The sequence below is a fragment of the Penicillium chrysogenum genome (genome assembly GCF_028827035.1).
Source record: "Penicillium chrysogenum strain IBT 35668 chromosome Unknown utg000002l_segment0_segment0, whole genome shotgun sequence".
Classification (NCBI taxonomy): Eukaryota; Fungi; Ascomycota; class Eurotiomycetes; order Eurotiales; family Aspergillaceae; genus Penicillium; species Penicillium chrysogenum.
In genome coordinates, this window is record NW_026622750.1 from 5,675,185 (window position 1) to 5,691,635 (window position 16,451).

The following is a 16,451-nucleotide window of genomic DNA, read 5'->3' on the forward strand; positions in this document are numbered from 1 at the left end:
TCTCGGGCTTTGGCCGGTTTGAGCAATTTGGCGATGTGATCGCTTTCAGAAGTAAGGGCACAGTAGGGTGTGATTTCGTCCGCCTGTTAAGCAAGGGATTTGGAGGAAGCGAACACTTCTAGTCAGAAAATCGCTTTTGATTCGGAAAGAGCGAATTTTTCTCAAGGTTATGCTATGGCTGTGCAGTTTGTATATCAACGAATCTTTCAGTGATACAGCAAATTCGCTGCCTGTGTATTCAACAATGGATACATAATACATATCTGGTATAAATGAGACAATAAAAGCAATCATTTCCATGAAGTGTGTATTTTTGCTCCACTGCTATGCTCTTTTGGTCCAGTATCTCAAGTTCAAGTCCGATCTCGGACGCTGGGGAGACCTGGTATATGGTATACAACAAGTGGGCGTGCTGGAGCCACGTTTCTGTGGCTTCAAAATTGGAGTATATGGATTTGAATAAGTCGGTCCATCTAGGTAGTCTTGATCTCCAACATTTGCCAGGATATCTTTTTTATCGTTATCAATGATAAGAACGGGACCAGCCCTGAAGTCCAGGTGTCTTCTCTAGTTGTTGCCCCAAAGCGGAAGTTGACTAGAGAGAAAGATGCTCGTTGTCACTGCGAAAGCGACTTTGATAGCGCCAAAAGGATGGTGTCACGCTAATGACTTTTCCTCCGCGGATATGTTATCGTCTACTCCAATGCTGATCAGACATGTCGCAATTGGGGATAAATTAGGTGCACATCGAGTATGTCATAAAACCTTTGAGACTATATTTGATGATAAATGATTTATTTTACGGAGTAGTGAGGGTGGTTATGGTGTTAGCAAGTCCATATTGCTAGAGCCCATCGGTTCTTAACGTGGGGTACCCCAGACATTCCCCCAAGGTAGACACAACAGGTCTACATGGCTTTTAGGATTTAAACATCGGAGAATTAAGTTGTCACTCTGCGGCCAATGTCTAATTGCCTGTTGCCCTTATCTTTTACTCTTATCATACTCTAGCCCTGTCACTTTGATAGTGGCGGGCTCTTTGCGGCAATGATAGTCCCGGCACTTATGGAATACCATTCTAAAGGGTCTATGCGCACAAAAGCCGAAGAAAGAAATGACCAAATACTTCACTGTTTAATTGCATGCCTCGCGAATAAAGATTATATGGCTTTGCCAAATAACTATTCGTAGAAACAATAAATGGTCAAAGTATACGATGCCTGGGGGCTTCGATACATAGAAGGCTCATTTACCCGATGAAATAGGCTCAAATGTGCATTGTAGAATCCTATAAAACCTAATGCAGTGCTTATCAGCTAGGCCCTTGCATCAGGAGATTCTACCCTGGCAGCCGGGCCAGTAGACAGCCGAAGGGTATTTTCAACACATGCTGAGAGATAAACAGCAGCTCTAGTATATATGTATTATACATCCCAGACCCAGATCGAGGTGTCAGGCAGGGCTTCAACAATCAATGTCATACTTATATACCGGCATTGCCCTCTATACTCTTAGCTAAGCATTCAGATAAAAGAGCCCACAAGATGACATCTTGCGCAGAAGAAATTGATAGTAAACGCAAGGTTAGAGAAAAAGACACCAAAAACGATGACTCTGACACAACCCATACCCCTGTGGACCAGGGCACCGAAATTCTCTACAATGCAGCAGTCAACAAAAACGGAATCAGACTTCACCCTCAACCGACTGCAGACTCTCTAGATCCATTAAACTGGTCAAGCCGACAGAAACATGGCATATTATCCATCGTTATGTTCAAGTAGGTACCAAATCAGCTCCGAGAATCTCTTTATCTCACTTCACACTTGTCAGAAAATAAGACACCAACCAATCTACATGTCTTGCTGACATCTTGCTAACATCTTGCTAACTACGCTCTGTTAGATATTTCCTATTCACATACCTCACGACCACCACAGTTCCCTCATTTATGGAGATCCAAGATCAATACTCGATCAACTATTCGCAAGTCAACTGGACAGTCGCCGTGCCGGCATTAGGGTTATCCGTCGGACCACTTATATGGTCATCGCTTGGTGACATCTATGGTCGAAGGGTGGTATTCTTAGTCGGAACAACCATATCACTGGTCTCAACCATCGGCGCTGCGGTGGCTGATACCTATTCGGGATATATGGCTGCTCGCTTCTTCCAAGGATTTGGGGTGAGCCCAGCTTCTATAGTCGGAATGGCAGTCGGTATGTCTCAATCATTCATCTCAAGACAAGATTCACATCTGACGTTTAGTTTGACAAAGTGAACGATCTGTTCTTTGATTATGAGCGTGGTCAGAAGCTTGGCTTGTGGGTTCTAGCACTTGATGCTGGTCTGCTTCTAGGTCCTACCTGTAAGTTTGTCCGGATATCTCAGGATACTGATGCGCAATATGCTGATGTGCAATATGCTGACATATACTTCCAGTCGGCGGCTTTTTGAACCTCGTGAGTGCCTCGTGGATAAATTGGTTCAACGCAATCCTCTTTGCATTATTGCTACTTCTCGAACTCTTCTTCATGCCAGAGACCCTTTACCCCCGCAACAAGATGCTTCAGCAAATGCCTCGGCTTGATGGCAGCATCGCTCTTCCCAGTGATATTGAAAAGCAAAGAGGGGATGACACGGCCACGTCCATGTCCCCGGCAAAAACCTTATCATCAGAACTATGCCGGACAAAGAACCTACCTTTCATCAATTGGCGCCCTATCCCCGGCATGCGCCATCCCAAGCTGTGGGACTCAATCACTCGGTTTGTGTTGGCATTTCAATTACCCGCAGTAGTTATCGCAGTTGTCGGGTACTGTTTCGCCTGGTATTGGTGGGTTTTATCTGTTATCACGATGATACCGGCAGCTTATGCGACCTACACTCCTCTTATTCAGGGACTGTTGTTCCTCGGGCTGTTCCTTGGGACTCTCCTCTCGGAGATTGGGTGTTCTGGGCGGTTAAGTGACTTCATTGTCGAGAAGTTGTCGAAAAGGAATGGAAATATCCGCGTTCCAGAGATGCGGTTGTGGTTGGCGTACCCGGCTATATTGATCACCACTGGTGTGCATGGTCTCCCAGACAATGCATGTTGAGCTTGACTGACAAGAATGTTTAATACAGTTGGGTTGGTTGTCTGGGGAGTTAGTATCGACAAAAACTACCACTGGATAGTAGGCCAGGTGGCGTTCTTTCTGTGTGAGTGCCATTTTCCGGTATATATATAGCATGCATTCGATGCAGAGCTGACAATCCTCTAGTTGCGGCTGGCATCCAGGTAGGCAATACTGTAACTACTAGCTACATTGTTGACTGCTACCCATTACAAACTACGAGCGTGGTCACTTTCTACGCCGTATTTCTGAACCTGAGTGCTTTTATCAACCCGGTACATTGTCCAATCTTTCTTGCTGATGAGGTATCTAATGGATGTTGATACTGATATGATACAGTTTTTCATCGCCTCTTGGCAAGAGTCTTCTGGTTGGACCTGGACATTCACTACCCAAGGACTTATTGTACTTGCTGGCGGGTGTGTGGTATTTGGAGTTCTGCATAAATTTGGGGCTTGGATGCGTGCAAGAGCACCGCAGCCTTCATGGGTCAACCCGGAGTTTGATATGGACCCTTGATCTGATGGTGGTCTGCTCTACGGAACCCTACATGTGAACAACTTACCTAGGTAGTGTATCATTTATATCAGTCAAACAAAACCCGCAACAAGCCCAGGCCTTTCTTCGTTCCGACTAATGGGTACTATTCACATGTATGAGAGCCCCGGGGAGATAAAGCTAGATTATGCAATTGAAATTTGAGAAATGTTAAACGACAGGTGAAATAAAGACTTCGACTAATCCGGAATCGCACAAATTCGACCCGTCTTACTGCACAAGAACCTTGACAAACTCCCTCGCCTCACCGTCTTCAACATCGCTCCCTTCGGACTCCACCGGAGAGAAAGTCTTCTCATCGACGACCAAGGCCTCCTTTTCATTCTCCAAATCGCCATCCTCCACAAAGACCTTCTTTTTCCCAACCTCAGGATGCTGAACAATCTTTGGCAAAGTTACGTTCGCACCATCCTCCAGCTTTGCCGAGATTTGATCAACAATAACAAAAGCTGGGGGAACACGAGTCCCAAGACGAACCTCGCGTTCAAATACACCGACGTGCTGACCCCGCTCTTCCATTACAAGAGCCTTGTGCAGATCGTCATTGACACCGGGCCGGTAAACAACACCCGCCAAATGCAGAACGGACTCGTCAGCCTCATAGTCAAGGCTGAGGTCGCCCTTCTTAGCTCCGGGCAGTGAGACATGCACAATATACTTGTCGGGGCAGTCGAAGACGTCAACGGAGGGCGCGGAGTCAACACCTTCTGCAGTGGGCCCGTTCATGAGGAAACCAAGTCCTGCACTGAGCTGGTGCAGGAACTCGAATGGAGTGCCGAAAGAAGGCCCGCCATGGTGTCTGTCACGGCCACCAGGGCCTCCTTTGTGGTAATTACCTTGTCTACGGGGGCCAAAACCAAAGGGCCCCGCGTTGTGGGGGTGACCGGGGAAGCTGTATGGATAAATGTAGGGTCTGTGTCTCTACCATGTACATGCCCAGGGCCCCCGAAGGCGCCGGTTGCGTGGTAGTGATCATGGCCGTAACTGTGGAAATCATAAGGGCCAGCGTGAGGGCCATGGCCATGCTTCCCCTTGCCGCCCTTGCCGCGGAAAGGGTCTGGTCCGTGGTGACCGGGACATCCATGGGCCTTGTTCTTGCACTTTCCGCTGTGGCCGTGGCGGCGGTGGTTGTCGGGAGAGTCAGAGTCCGATGCTGATGTTCCACCTTTCCCTATGTTATCGCTGGGCTTTGTGGTTTTGCCTGGTTGAGCACCCCAGGTGGTGTTGTCACTCTGTTGGGCGTTATCCCATGCACGACGTCCACGATGACCGTGGTGTCCACGGCGGCCGTGAGGAGCAAATAAAGGATAGTCCTCTAGATTGTCGTTGACAAAGTCCCGAATAGGATTGCTAGGTTGGTAGATGGAAGCCATCTTGAAACGTTAGATTGATGTATTGATGTAAAATATGTAACTTGCAAAAAAAATAAGAATTGTTGGGAAGATATGAAAAGCGAGAGAAGAAAAGCGAAGAGAAGTGGAAGATAACTTTTGTGCTACACATGCTGCTCTCTCTTTATATACAATTAGTTATACACCTAGGTAGCTGTGTTAACCGTCATCCTGGAAGTATACGTACCACAGTCCTGTAGCCATGTGCATCATCACACCAATTCGACATCAGGGTTCAGGGCCGAAAATTGGGCCCGATGTAGCAATATATCGCTGATAACGATGCATTCGACCATTATGTCCGAAGCTACGAGGACCCCAAACTCGAAGAAGCAAATAAAGATACATCAATGGGGTTGAAGTATACAACGGAGCTAAAGAGGACAAACCCGATTAGGCAATCTTCCCCTAAATCCGAGATTCTGACTCAGACCGGGGATGCGCCACATGGCATACACGTATGCGCCACATAACGCCACACAAGATGTGGCATAATTACGCACTGTTCGTTACCGCCTTTTCCACCTCCTTGAAAGTGAAGGCAGAATCTCCAGCCAGGATTATAATCTTTGATGCAAACGGACAGGAGGAGTACGATTAATCTCGTGCCATTTCCTTTACTATCGAGACGTATTCTAACCGGAACAGGCTCGACTCGGGGGTGTTTCCGCAGTGCTGGAGAAGCTTGGCCGTCCAAACCCTCGAACACGATGGCATCCGCGGACCCGCTGAAGACAACGCGAGAGAACAACCCGGGACCTTGTTGTAGGCTTTCTGCCTCGAAAACTAGGGTAGCACCAAAATCTCAAGCCGCTGGAATATCGGAAATCCTTGAAATAACTTGTGTATTACATTTAGATAATTCATGTGATTTTGCCAAGGCCTAGCTCAACCCCATCATACGACACTCCCCTTGAACCCATAATATCTTTCTGTTCTCCCCTCTTCTTCACAAGTTATCTTCAAACCCACTTACAGCTGATAGACGTCTGTCTAAATCTTCAATTCCATGTGAACAGCATGTGCCTCAATGTCCCGATCGTCTCCGACGGCACGTGCAGTTCGTTCTCACCGACTGCTCCGAAGGGTTCCGCACGAGCTTGATAGACGGAGCAGGAACAACAGCTCTCAATTCCCAACATATTCACGGGAGCACGAGTATCCGATAAACTATGGATCCTGCGAAGTGGGCCAGTCCCAAGATCCGCTCCGGATATCTCCTTTCCTTGTCCTACCGACGATGAAGTCATCGATGTGTCAGAGGAGCAGTAAACCTTATGGGCACCAATGCCGCATTTAGATAGCAGGCGATGGTGCTGAAATGGGTTTGCTTTTAAACATATCACCTTTGATCTACTGACACTAGCACAGCTGAGTTAGTCCTGCATTGTCATGGAAACCCGGCCATTGACCGCGATGCTCCCTCTGGGGCGCCATGCGCTACGTATACGGAATCCCTTACCTTCAGTTGCCCACCGTCCTCATTCTACATACATATCGTCTTCTAGCATTGTTCCGACACTTCATACACCAGGCCGGAGATGTCTTGCAACGCAAGCTCAACAGCCTGCGGCAGCTCAGGAGCCTGACGATAAAAGAGAACGAGTCCTCATCCTTGGATCTGGCTGGGGTGGATACACCCTTTCGCGGAGGCTTTCTCCAAAGACCTACGCACCGCTAATAATGTCACCTCGGTCATATTTTGTCTTCACTCCTCTCCTCACCAATACGGCCAGCGGATCCCTCGATTTCTCGAACATTGTCGAGCCCGTGCGCGATCCGCGCTCCAAAGTCAACTTCATCCAAGGAGCTGCACGTGGAGTTAACCTGAAAAAGAAGACCGTTCTTTGCGAAGCAACAGTCGTCAAGAGCGGTGTCACTGAGTCACCTCGCACGCTCGAAGAGCACCGAGGAACCGAGGAAGGCCCGGAGTCGAGGAATAAGCAGCCGATGCAACCATATCTTGAATGGGAGCAGGGTGAAATGTTCGAAGTACCCTACGATAAGCTTGTCATTGCCGTAGGCGCCGTCAGCCGAACGTTTGGAACACCGGGGGTGCGGGAGAATGCGATGTTCTTCAAAGACATCGGGGACGCGAAAAGGGTCAAGCGGCGCATCCGAGAATGCTTCGAGCTCGCCGTCCTGCCGTCGACTACCACAGAGATGCGAAAGTGGCTGCTGAGCTTCGCTATTGTCGGGGCTGGTCCAACCGGTATTGAGCTTGCGGGCTCGCTGCGCGACTTCATCTACTCCGATCTGATGGCGCTATACCCAAGTCTGAGTGGAATCCCGAAGATCACATTGTACGATGTTGCGCCCAAGGTGCTTTCGATGTTCGACGAGTCGCTTTCAAGGTATGCGATGGAGACTATGAAGCGCGAGGGTATTGATATCAAGACGTCCCACCATGTCAAAAGTTTGCGCTGGGGCGCGCCTGGTGCACCTCCGCCATACCATATGGATCCCAAGCGCTGTCTGACTCTTACAACCGAAGAAGATGGCGAACTGGGCGTTGGCATGTGTGTTTGGGTAACGGGCAATGCCATGCCCAAGTTCATCACCGAATCGCTTGATTCAGTTGACGAACTCCCCGCAGATTCAGTCCATAGCATCGAGGGCTCATCATCTGCACCGGGAGATGCCGAAAAAGCGTTGTGGAAATTCAAGAAGGCTCCCAAAAATGGTCCCCTTCTCGTCGACGGGTATCTGCGCGTACAGCTGCAGAACGAAAAAGGCCAGACCGCTGTTCTCCGGGACGTGTTCGCGTTGGGTGACAATGCCATGCCGGAGAAAGGTGCTCCACCTGCAACGGCACAGGCCACAAGCCAAGAAGCGAAGTGGCTAGCTGATCGTTTGAACAAAAATGACGTCGGCAAGACCCCGCCGTTCTCTTTCCGTGACCTGGGCACGATGGCGTACATCGGCAACGAACGCGCATTGATGCAAATACCCCACAACGGTGATCGTGGTGCGAGAAACTTGCTGCCAGAAGGTATCAAGGGACGTACTGCGTCACTCATTTGGAAGACGGCGTACATCAGCATGTCCATCAGCTGGCGCAACAAACTGCGTGTGGCTTTCAGGTGGATGTTGAATAGGTTCTTTGGTCGGGATATTTCGCGGTTTTGAAGATGGTATGGACAGAGATTATGTCTTAATATTGTCTAGGCAGAATGCATGCGAGAATAAATATCTACGTTCTAACCCTGAAAGTCTAGCGCATTTTACATAGACTGTGTGACTATGGATCAAATGCTCAGCCAACTTCAAGAATTCACACGAGGAAGCCCGGTTCGATTTGGTTACGAACCTACTAGACCTCAACAATGTTGGTATCTGTGAGCAGGTCAAGCACCGAGTTGCAACGGTACCGTCTCCCTACACTGTCTTGAGGGCTACGGGAGATGGTAGTTCACAGGGTCGGGGAGAGGAAGAAGAGAAGAGGAAGAGGGGAGGCGTTTTATACCCCGCGTACCTTCCTGAGATGGACACTCTCCAACGGAATTCCAACGCACCTTCCCTGGCCACCAATGTCATGTTACCTAGGTACTTCCTTCCTTATCAACTGTGCAAAATAAGAACCTGACTATCATTGATCAATGCTATTTATTTCAAAAGTGGATAAAGAACCTAGGAAACCCGAGCCAACTACTTTGTATCCAAAGCTCAAGTAAATCTATATCCCAGTTAGTGCGACAGCCCGGAACCAGAGAACGAGATACCTAGGTACGTACCTCATAACATAAGGACAGATGCTCAACCCACCAGAAGAAGTCCAAATAGCCTGCTCACGAACCGGCGTACCAGTCCGAGCAGCATTGATCATCAACTTATCATTGATAAATATACCAACATGAACAACGTCGTTCTCACAATCACCACCAGTAGCCCAGAACAAGAGATCACCCGCCTTCGCCTCCGCACGGGGATACCTCTTGCCCAAGTTGGAGTGATACTGGTCCTGCGAGACACGGGGAATAGTCTTGTCCAATGCCTGGCAGATAGCATACTGCGTCAGACCGGAGCAGTCAAAGCCACCGCCAGAAGGACCCTTGCAACCACCTCCGCCCCAGACGTATGGGAGGCCCTTCTCCTTCTGGGCTGCAGCGACGATGGCCTCTCCGGTGCCGGTGCTGCCTCCACTGTTGTCCCCGCCACTGCTGCATTTGGTCGTCACGTAGTTGCTGGTGCCGGTTTGCACGTAGTAGTCGGCTACATAGCAACCGTCGGATGTCTTGTCCCAGAGGTTGTCGCCGAAGATTGATTCTCCGGCGGTTTGGCAGGTGACTGTGACATCCTGGGCCTTTTTGTATGACTTGACGACCGCATGGGTTGTCCCAGGACCGGAGCGGCAGTTGACACTGTCGCCGGTAATGGGGTAGGCGCTGACCACTGTTATAGCGGTCGTGAGAGAGAATGCGACGAGGGAAATGAAATGCATGACGTGATGCAAAGTTCTTGTTTCCTGTGGCTTGGAAGGACTGAGTTGAAGAAACTGCATCCGGATAGCGATGGACATCAAAGCATTTATAGAGAACCAGTCACACTATGCTACAAAGGCACCTATCCCTTATTTGCTCTACTCCTCGTGTTCAATGAGCTAGTCGTCGATTCGTATTGTTCTTGCAGCAGGAACCGAGTCTTCACTCGTATTCCAGCCTCTGATCGTCGCTGTGAAACTCACGTTATAGACCCCAACGAAGCAATATCCTTAAGACTGTTCATAAAAATAACAAACTCAAGAGATCAACTAGGCACTAGCGGGACATTTTGTTGATCCTTCTCGTAAGTTCGTGTTCCTGAGCCCATACTTCCATCGAGGCCACTAACAACACAGGGAACACGAGAAGTACTATTTATAGCGTATGTAACCATACTTTAGCCCCCAGATCGCAAGGAGAAGAAAAGGCATTGCATACACATGTACCGAGCAAAGCTTGGCACTCGAGACCTTTCCCTTTCGGTAATAGTGCTTACCTCTTACCTCTTGCCGCTTTTTGAACACTGAGTAAAATTGAGATTGAAGCCAGTCGTTTTGGATTTCTATTTGTGGAGTACAGCCACCCCAGTGGGATAAACTGGAAGCCCTAATTCCTGGTCACTCTGACAGGGCCAACCGCCCGTGGGATAGGCTAGCGGCTCCCCAACAGCCTCCGCACACGCTCTGCAGCTCAAATGCTCAGCATTGGACATCCCCAAAGCGGAGAGACCGGCGGGCAGACGTGCATCTTGTCAGCGTAGGCCGTATTGTAAAATGCCAGGGTCCAATCAATGGTGTTCAGCTCTATGTATTGCTGTATCGGCCTTTCTAGAAATTTACATATACCTACATACCTACATATGTAGGTACAATGCTTAGGATCAATGGATACTCCGGTATGCCGGTATGTTGCATCTAATCCGACAATTTGTTTACCTCCTTCCTCTCTCTCAGTCTCTCTCTCCTTCTCTATAAATTCCATTAAAAATTGTTGGGCTCTACAGTGTGGGGACGAAAGAAGCAGAGAGGGGAGAGTGGTATTGGGAGGGAAGGAAGCTCCCAACAACTATATAACTAGCTACTAAGGGCTCGTGCCTAGGGCATCAGACATACATAACAAAAATGCTGGCCTATTCCGTGAATTAACGCCCAGGTTGTTATATCGTACAATATTAAGCGCAGGAACTTGATAAAATTCATAGTTACGGTAGGCATTTCCATCATAATTTTAGACTTCTAGCAAATTAAAAACTCACGTTTCTTGTATCCCCGGACGTGATCAGTGAATCGACCTGATACATCTCCTATCACACGGTAGATTTCACCTTCGCGACGGAGTACTACCGGTATCATTTGGTGTCCGGACAGAAGACAAATGAGGTCTCCTTTCTGAGCCTCATTTGTAACATAGGCACTTGCAATATTCCTGTATGCCTTCTTTTGTCCCTTTGCCCTTTTCCCCCAATTGAACCTCTTGGTTCTTCGCCTCCTTTCAAAAACACAAATAGACCATCCAGTGACACGGCGTGCAAAATCTTCCAAGTCGGATGTCCTTTTCCGGCTAAATTTACGGCGACCATCAACCGCTCCATATGCGGATCGTGATGTGGCCATCGACTGACAAGGCAGCTCAGGAAAACCGTCGATATGAAAACTTCTGAGGAATTCGCGGTATTCCGAGATTTGGTTTGATGCCGACTCCGCGTCGCTGTCGTCTTGGAATTTCTGAAAAGGTTCAGGAAGACAAGTGGGATGATGCACTTTCAAAACCCGTCCAAGGACTGTACCGTCCGTCTTCAAGGCCAGACGGCTTCCATGGTCCACGAAAGAAATCTTTGCCCCCCTTTGACCGACTCCTGAAATCTGGTCGGGTAATTTGGGTATACATGGCGTTTTGTAGGGTGTCCCAACAAAGGGACACCATGAAGGCAATCTCTTCTGCCATTCCGTCCTGCCGGAGATTTGGCGAGTTCGTATAGTTAGAATATACAAGTCTTGTGTTTCCTCTATGAGTCCTGCAAAAATGCGCGGAATCACCACTTCTTTGTCTTCCTCGTAGTTAATCATAATCCTTCCTTGTAATCGGTTCTCGAACAAATGCTTGAATGCAAACAAGTTATCACGGGGATCCGAGCATTCACGGTCCAAAAACATGTCGAGGAATTCCCGAAATGACAATTGGTTTCTTCCCCCGTCGGGGGTAAAATCGTGCGGTTTCGCTCCGGAATTACAGCCGGTGTGTAGAGTGTTTGTTGTGTGCCGGACATATCGAGATGGATATCAAGCATGGAACATAACTCTTCTGCGGCTTTCAAGACACTGTCGTATGACTCCTCTCCCATGCCACAACGCAGTTTCAAGCAACCGGGGCGACTAGACCTCATCTCTTGGATAATCCATGCACGGCTCCAGTACTTTCGAGAAAAAAGGTTTTGGAGACAATTTGCGGGATCCACGCTGCAATATACCAGTAGAAGATTCTCCTTGTGCTCACTGAGCTTATCGACCAAGTCATTACTGCCTTCACCCAACCAGGATATGACCTTTTCAGCCTGTCCATAGATCTCATGCATCAAATCGACCTGGTGTTGCTTCTCTTCCGGGTTGCTTTGGCTGATACACAAATAGTCCACCCAAATGGTCAAATCCATACTTGGCCTTCTAAGACAGGATAGCGCAGCATGTAATTCTTCGGAGATCATGAAAGGCTGAGAATTGAAGAGCACGCGCTTTTGCTGCCTCTGTTCTCCCCAACAGTATGACAGTGCATGGTAAGGATACGGAGGCGGAAGTGTCGTCGAGCTGAGAGAACACTCGATTTGAGAACCCACCACTCCTTGTTTAAGTGTGACAAGTCGTATCTCATTTTCCATAATTCTTCCATAGTGGAAATGTGGGTTCCAGAGTTCTGCGGGTGTATCCGGACGATCTGGACGATCTGGAGGAACGGTGCTGTTCTGGTCGGTCGAGACAACTGACCAGGGCCTTTTGCGACATTGGTCCATTTTACCGATTGGAGCAGGTATTGAATATTTATATTCCCAAGTATAATAGAATTTTGAATATCACCAGATGGCAATGTATGGACAAGATAAGAGACTTTGACATGGAAACTGGATTAGGTTGGAGGCGGGACTTGGGCTTTCTAGATTTATAAGGGGCGTATCCTGTTGTCAGCTCACTGTTATTGGAGCCACGTTACAATTTCCCCTCCAAGGATTTCATGTATGGTGAAAAGATGGTGGCTTGTTTGCGCGCAGGCAACAGTTCTCCTTTGCAGGTAGGCGGAGCAAATCCACTGTCAGGGAGAGTTGATCCATTCAAGAGCGCTGGATGAATCACGGGCAGATGGGCCCTAGAGCTGTCAGTTCCCATTCACAAGACTGAAGACTCACAGTTGCGTTCCCCCCATGCTATGGCCCATTGCAATGCGTGTTGAAAAGCCCAGTTAATTTGCATCAATAATCGTGCCAAGCCCACCAACACCTCCAGCTAATGAACAAAGCCAAGGTACGAAGCCAAGGCACCTGGAGATTCAACATTATAAGTTCAAACATCCTTATCTACCGACCTTTTCTTTGATCAAACAATATACTGCCAGGGGTTCGGAATGTAGAGAGACACATCATCCTAGTATTTCTAATTTGCCTGGTGCATTCCGCGATACCCCATTTGCCAGAAGGGAAAAAGCGGGGAGAAACGCATGAAAGACCGGAGGTTGCCAGCATCAAACATTCAGCTCCTCCGAAAGTCAACCAACTGTATTATTTCCACTTCATCATCGTTATCATCTTCATCTCCAACTCCCAGCCTCAAAATGTCAACATCCAAAATCTTCCCAGTCTACAAAGTGAAACTGAAACTAGCAATCCAAGACCCAGACATGCCATCACCCAGATACCACACCATCCTCTTCGTCCAAACAAACACGCAAAGTCCAGGCAGCGGCATCAAGCACCACGTCACCGGCGACATTGTCACAGGCATGCACTACGAGGCAGCAGAATACCACGACCCAGAAACAGACGAGAATTTCTTCTCAAAGGAACTCATCGGACACACCAGGGCTCTCAACTATCCCAAAAATTGGAACGATATTCTCAAGTCCATCCCGGCGCCACCGAAGCAGAAGGCTTTCAACAAAGTGACGATGAGGACGGAGCCCGTCAAGAGTTGGGATCCTGTGGCATTTTACGAGCCTGGAGAGCCTCGTCGCCCGTTGGTTAAATGCACAGAGTGGATTGAGGATCAGGCTATTCCGACTTTGATTAATGCGGGCTTGATTCAATGAAGGCATGAGCGTACACCGGAGCCTGTGGAGGGGGTGTCAGGGATTATTCACGGGTTCTCTTTAAATGAGATTGTTATTAGCGAGGAGAAGCCGACGTTGGCGGTGGCGAGTATGGATATGATCATGTTGACGCATTCCTCAGCGAGGGAGAGGACGGAGGTTGAATGGAGGGAGATTCTGAAGAGAGTTGAGCTGAGGGGTTAGCCGTCCCGCATAAGACCTTTCAGTCTTTCACGGGTGGAGTCTGATATGTCCACTCTCTATTCTATCTTTGTAGCGTCGAAAACAATGTCGCTATGGTCGTCTTCATTTGAACTCTGCCGCTTTTGTTCCGAGAAAGAGTGCGCATCGAAGCCTCGTTTCTAAGGCAGCCTGCAACTAACACATCATTCATTGGCCTCTTCGTCAGGGACTCTGTCTGGTAAAATGGATTAATTAATACGTTACCGAAATGGATAGTAGTGAGCGCGGGGTATCCCAGAAGGGGGAATAGTGCAGAGAGATGAAGGGACCTGAGGTTGAGAGTGAGATAGGTAGGAATTGAGGGAGGGTTGCGGCAGATTTGCGCACTACAAACAAGCAACCGCCCACAGAGAGTCTACGAATACAGGATAGACGGGAACCTAGGTTTTCACCGGCCAGTGATCTTCCAGTCCATTTCCATTTCCTTTGAAGTGACCAGCTGGCCTTGCATTATCGTAAAACATAAGAATAGCATCAAATCACCAATGCGGTAACAACAAGCTATTCGACGACTTCCCGTTAAATAGCCATATTGGCACAAGTAAAGGCAGGCGTGATAGGGCCCGAGTAGTCAGCAATGATGGCCTCAACGGCTGCATACAGCCCAGGACCCAGCAAAAACAGTCCAACAACCATGATGAAAGCGTTGAGCACAGTCATAGCAGTCTGTCCCCGAGTTTTGGAAAGGGATCCTCTGTTTAACTGCCAGTATGCGACGGCGAAGTAAATGAACCCGAAGAACGAATCAAAGGCCGCGCTGAGCAGGGAAAGGAAATCACCCATGCTGGGAATGATCTCCGCGAAAACGAACCCGACTATCCAGATCCCAACCATGATTGCCCCCCACACACTCCATCCAATCACGGTATGACTGTGCGAGTGTCGGGACTTGCCGAGGATGCGTGTATAGATGAATTTCCCGGTTACGTTGGCGTAGATTACGCCGATAACTAGGGTGGGGACGATCACGAAGCCGAATGACGCCTTCTTGTATGAGACCACTCCTAGACTGCCAAAGGCCGGCGCGGTAGCATATTGGCCTAGGTAGTGGAATCCAATGGCGGAAGGGACGATGAATAGGATGGCGGATATCGCCGCGAGCACGCCCAGTGCTTTAGGGAAATCCTGTGGCCTTTCCATCTCTGAGATGAAAGTTGGGAACAGAATTTGGGGGACCCAGATAAAGGTAATGTTCATCACGGCGTTCATACAGTCAACCCATGTGGTGCCTGGTCGAGGGAAGGCGTAGGTCTTCACGGGTCCTTCTGTCGGGTAGTCGCCCTTCGATCCGTAGAAAGGGGCGTCTTCGATACCGGCAAAAACGAGGAAAGTAATGATTGCGAGACCCATACAGGCAGCTGCAGAATGGTCAGCGGGGCCCAATTGAGAGCCGCGGGGGATCTATCGGCTCACATGAGAACGTTGACATGAGGCTAACATGTTGCAAGGTCCGGGGCATGGACAAGACGATTCCCATAATGGTGACAATTACTGAGAAGACCGCAGTGCACAATGAGTGGTCTGAGAGGGTATTCAACACCTTAGCGCCTGTCAAGACGTGAAATCCGATGAGAAGAATATTGTTCGCAAGCATCATAAATGCGGAGAAGACGTAGGCAGCTTTGCTCTGCCCAAACACGTGGTATCCGAAGTCACCTGTCGGTAATGAAACCGTTAGTTTCCATTGCAAGTAGGAATGGGATATCAGGAGCGCCGCAGCTCACAAATATCCATAATTTGAGGATGCTTCATGATATACTTGTGCATCGTGATCGAGGTGACCCAGAAGAGAAGTCCGCAAAGGACCATAGTAATGATACCAGGAACCCAACCGAGGACACTAAAGACAATACTCCTGTCAGCTTCATTAAATAGGTATTTGAATGAGATGGGTACTCACGAGAGAGACCACGACTGTGCCATGATGGCCAAACAGACCTGCTCGCCGGCAAGCAAACAGGCCGTCTTCTGCCACGACATAGTCCGAAGCTTGATATCATGTTCGTGGTCTGGACGAAAGCAATGTCAGCTTACCCCGACATATAACGCGCAACCCGTACCTGCGGCGACCAGAGCAGTGATGGTCTCGAACGAGTCTGTTCCATCAGTCTCGGTGCCCAGGACGTAGCCCGGTTCCTTCTTGTCGCTGGACATGTTGGGTAATATGATGAAGGTGATGGGTAATAAGCTGGTTGGAAGGCAAGTCCACTTATGTAGGCAGGGTCGGCAGACACTGCATTGTAAGACAAATGAGAGACCCGGAGAAATTCTACATGTATCTGAAATCCTTCTTTTCCTTTCTTTTCCTGCTTGTTTATTCGGGGGGTACGCAAGGAGTTTCCTTTTCTTTTTCACTATTTTCCCCCTATTTT

At 48.7% G+C, this 16,451-nt stretch overlaps 6 protein-coding genes across 6 annotated transcripts; 3 read left to right on the forward strand and 3 right to left on the reverse strand.

The window, feature by feature from the left end:
* Positions 1–1,544: 1,544 nt before the first annotated feature.
* Positions 1,545–3,635, forward strand: N7489_005370 (uncharacterized protein; the record flags this gene model as incomplete). The annotated part of the gene is made up of 7 exons (XM_056711122.1): positions 1,545–1,780; positions 1,906–2,219; positions 2,279–2,368; positions 2,443–3,066; positions 3,127–3,201; positions 3,264–3,391; positions 3,456–3,635. 7 exons carry the CDS (start codon positions 1,545–1,547, stop codon positions 3,633–3,635), a joined length of 1,647 nt encoding a protein of 548 aa, XP_056569543.1.
* A 249-nt stretch (positions 3,636–3,884) lies between these two features.
* N7489_005371 (Hsp20/alpha crystallin family protein) lies at positions 3,885–5,047 on the reverse strand (the record flags this gene model as incomplete). The annotated part of the gene is made up of 2 exons (XM_056711123.1): positions 3,885–4,495; positions 4,600–5,047. The coding sequence occupies 2 exons, from the start codon at positions 5,045–5,047 to the stop codon at positions 3,885–3,887; spliced, it is 1,059 nt and encodes a 352-aa protein (XP_056569544.1).
* Positions 5,048–6,457: 1,410 nt separating this feature from the next.
* On the forward strand, positions 6,458–8,194 carry N7489_005372 (putative pyridine nucleotide-disulfide oxidoreductase; the record flags this gene model as incomplete). The annotated part of the gene is made up of 1 exon (XM_056711124.1): positions 6,458–8,194. One exon carries the CDS (start codon positions 6,458–6,460, stop codon positions 8,192–8,194), a length of 1,737 nt encoding a protein of 578 aa, XP_056569545.1.
* A 537-nt stretch (positions 8,195–8,731) lies between these two features.
* Positions 8,732–9,506, reverse strand: N7489_005373 (C40 family peptidase; the record flags this gene model as incomplete). Its single annotated transcript, XM_056711125.1, has 2 exons — positions 8,732–8,741; positions 8,800–9,506. The coding sequence occupies 2 exons, from the start codon at positions 9,504–9,506 to the stop codon at positions 8,732–8,734; spliced, it is 717 nt and encodes a 238-aa protein (XP_056569546.1).
* A 3,856-nt stretch (positions 9,507–13,362) lies between these two features.
* N7489_005374 (uncharacterized protein) lies at positions 13,363–13,836 on the forward strand (the record flags this gene model as incomplete). Its single annotated transcript, XM_056711126.1, has 1 exon — positions 13,363–13,836. The coding sequence occupies one exon, from the start codon at positions 13,363–13,365 to the stop codon at positions 13,834–13,836; it is 474 nt and encodes a 157-aa protein (XP_056569547.1).
* Positions 13,837–14,598: 762 nt separating this feature from the next.
* On the reverse strand, positions 14,599–16,233 carry N7489_005375 (uncharacterized protein; the record flags this gene model as incomplete). Its single annotated transcript, XM_056711127.1, has 5 exons — positions 14,599–15,437; positions 15,493–15,735; positions 15,804–15,919; positions 15,980–16,088; positions 16,140–16,233. 5 exons carry the CDS (start codon positions 16,231–16,233, stop codon positions 14,599–14,601), a joined length of 1,401 nt encoding a protein of 466 aa, XP_056569548.1.
* Positions 16,234–16,451: the final 218 nt, after the last annotated feature.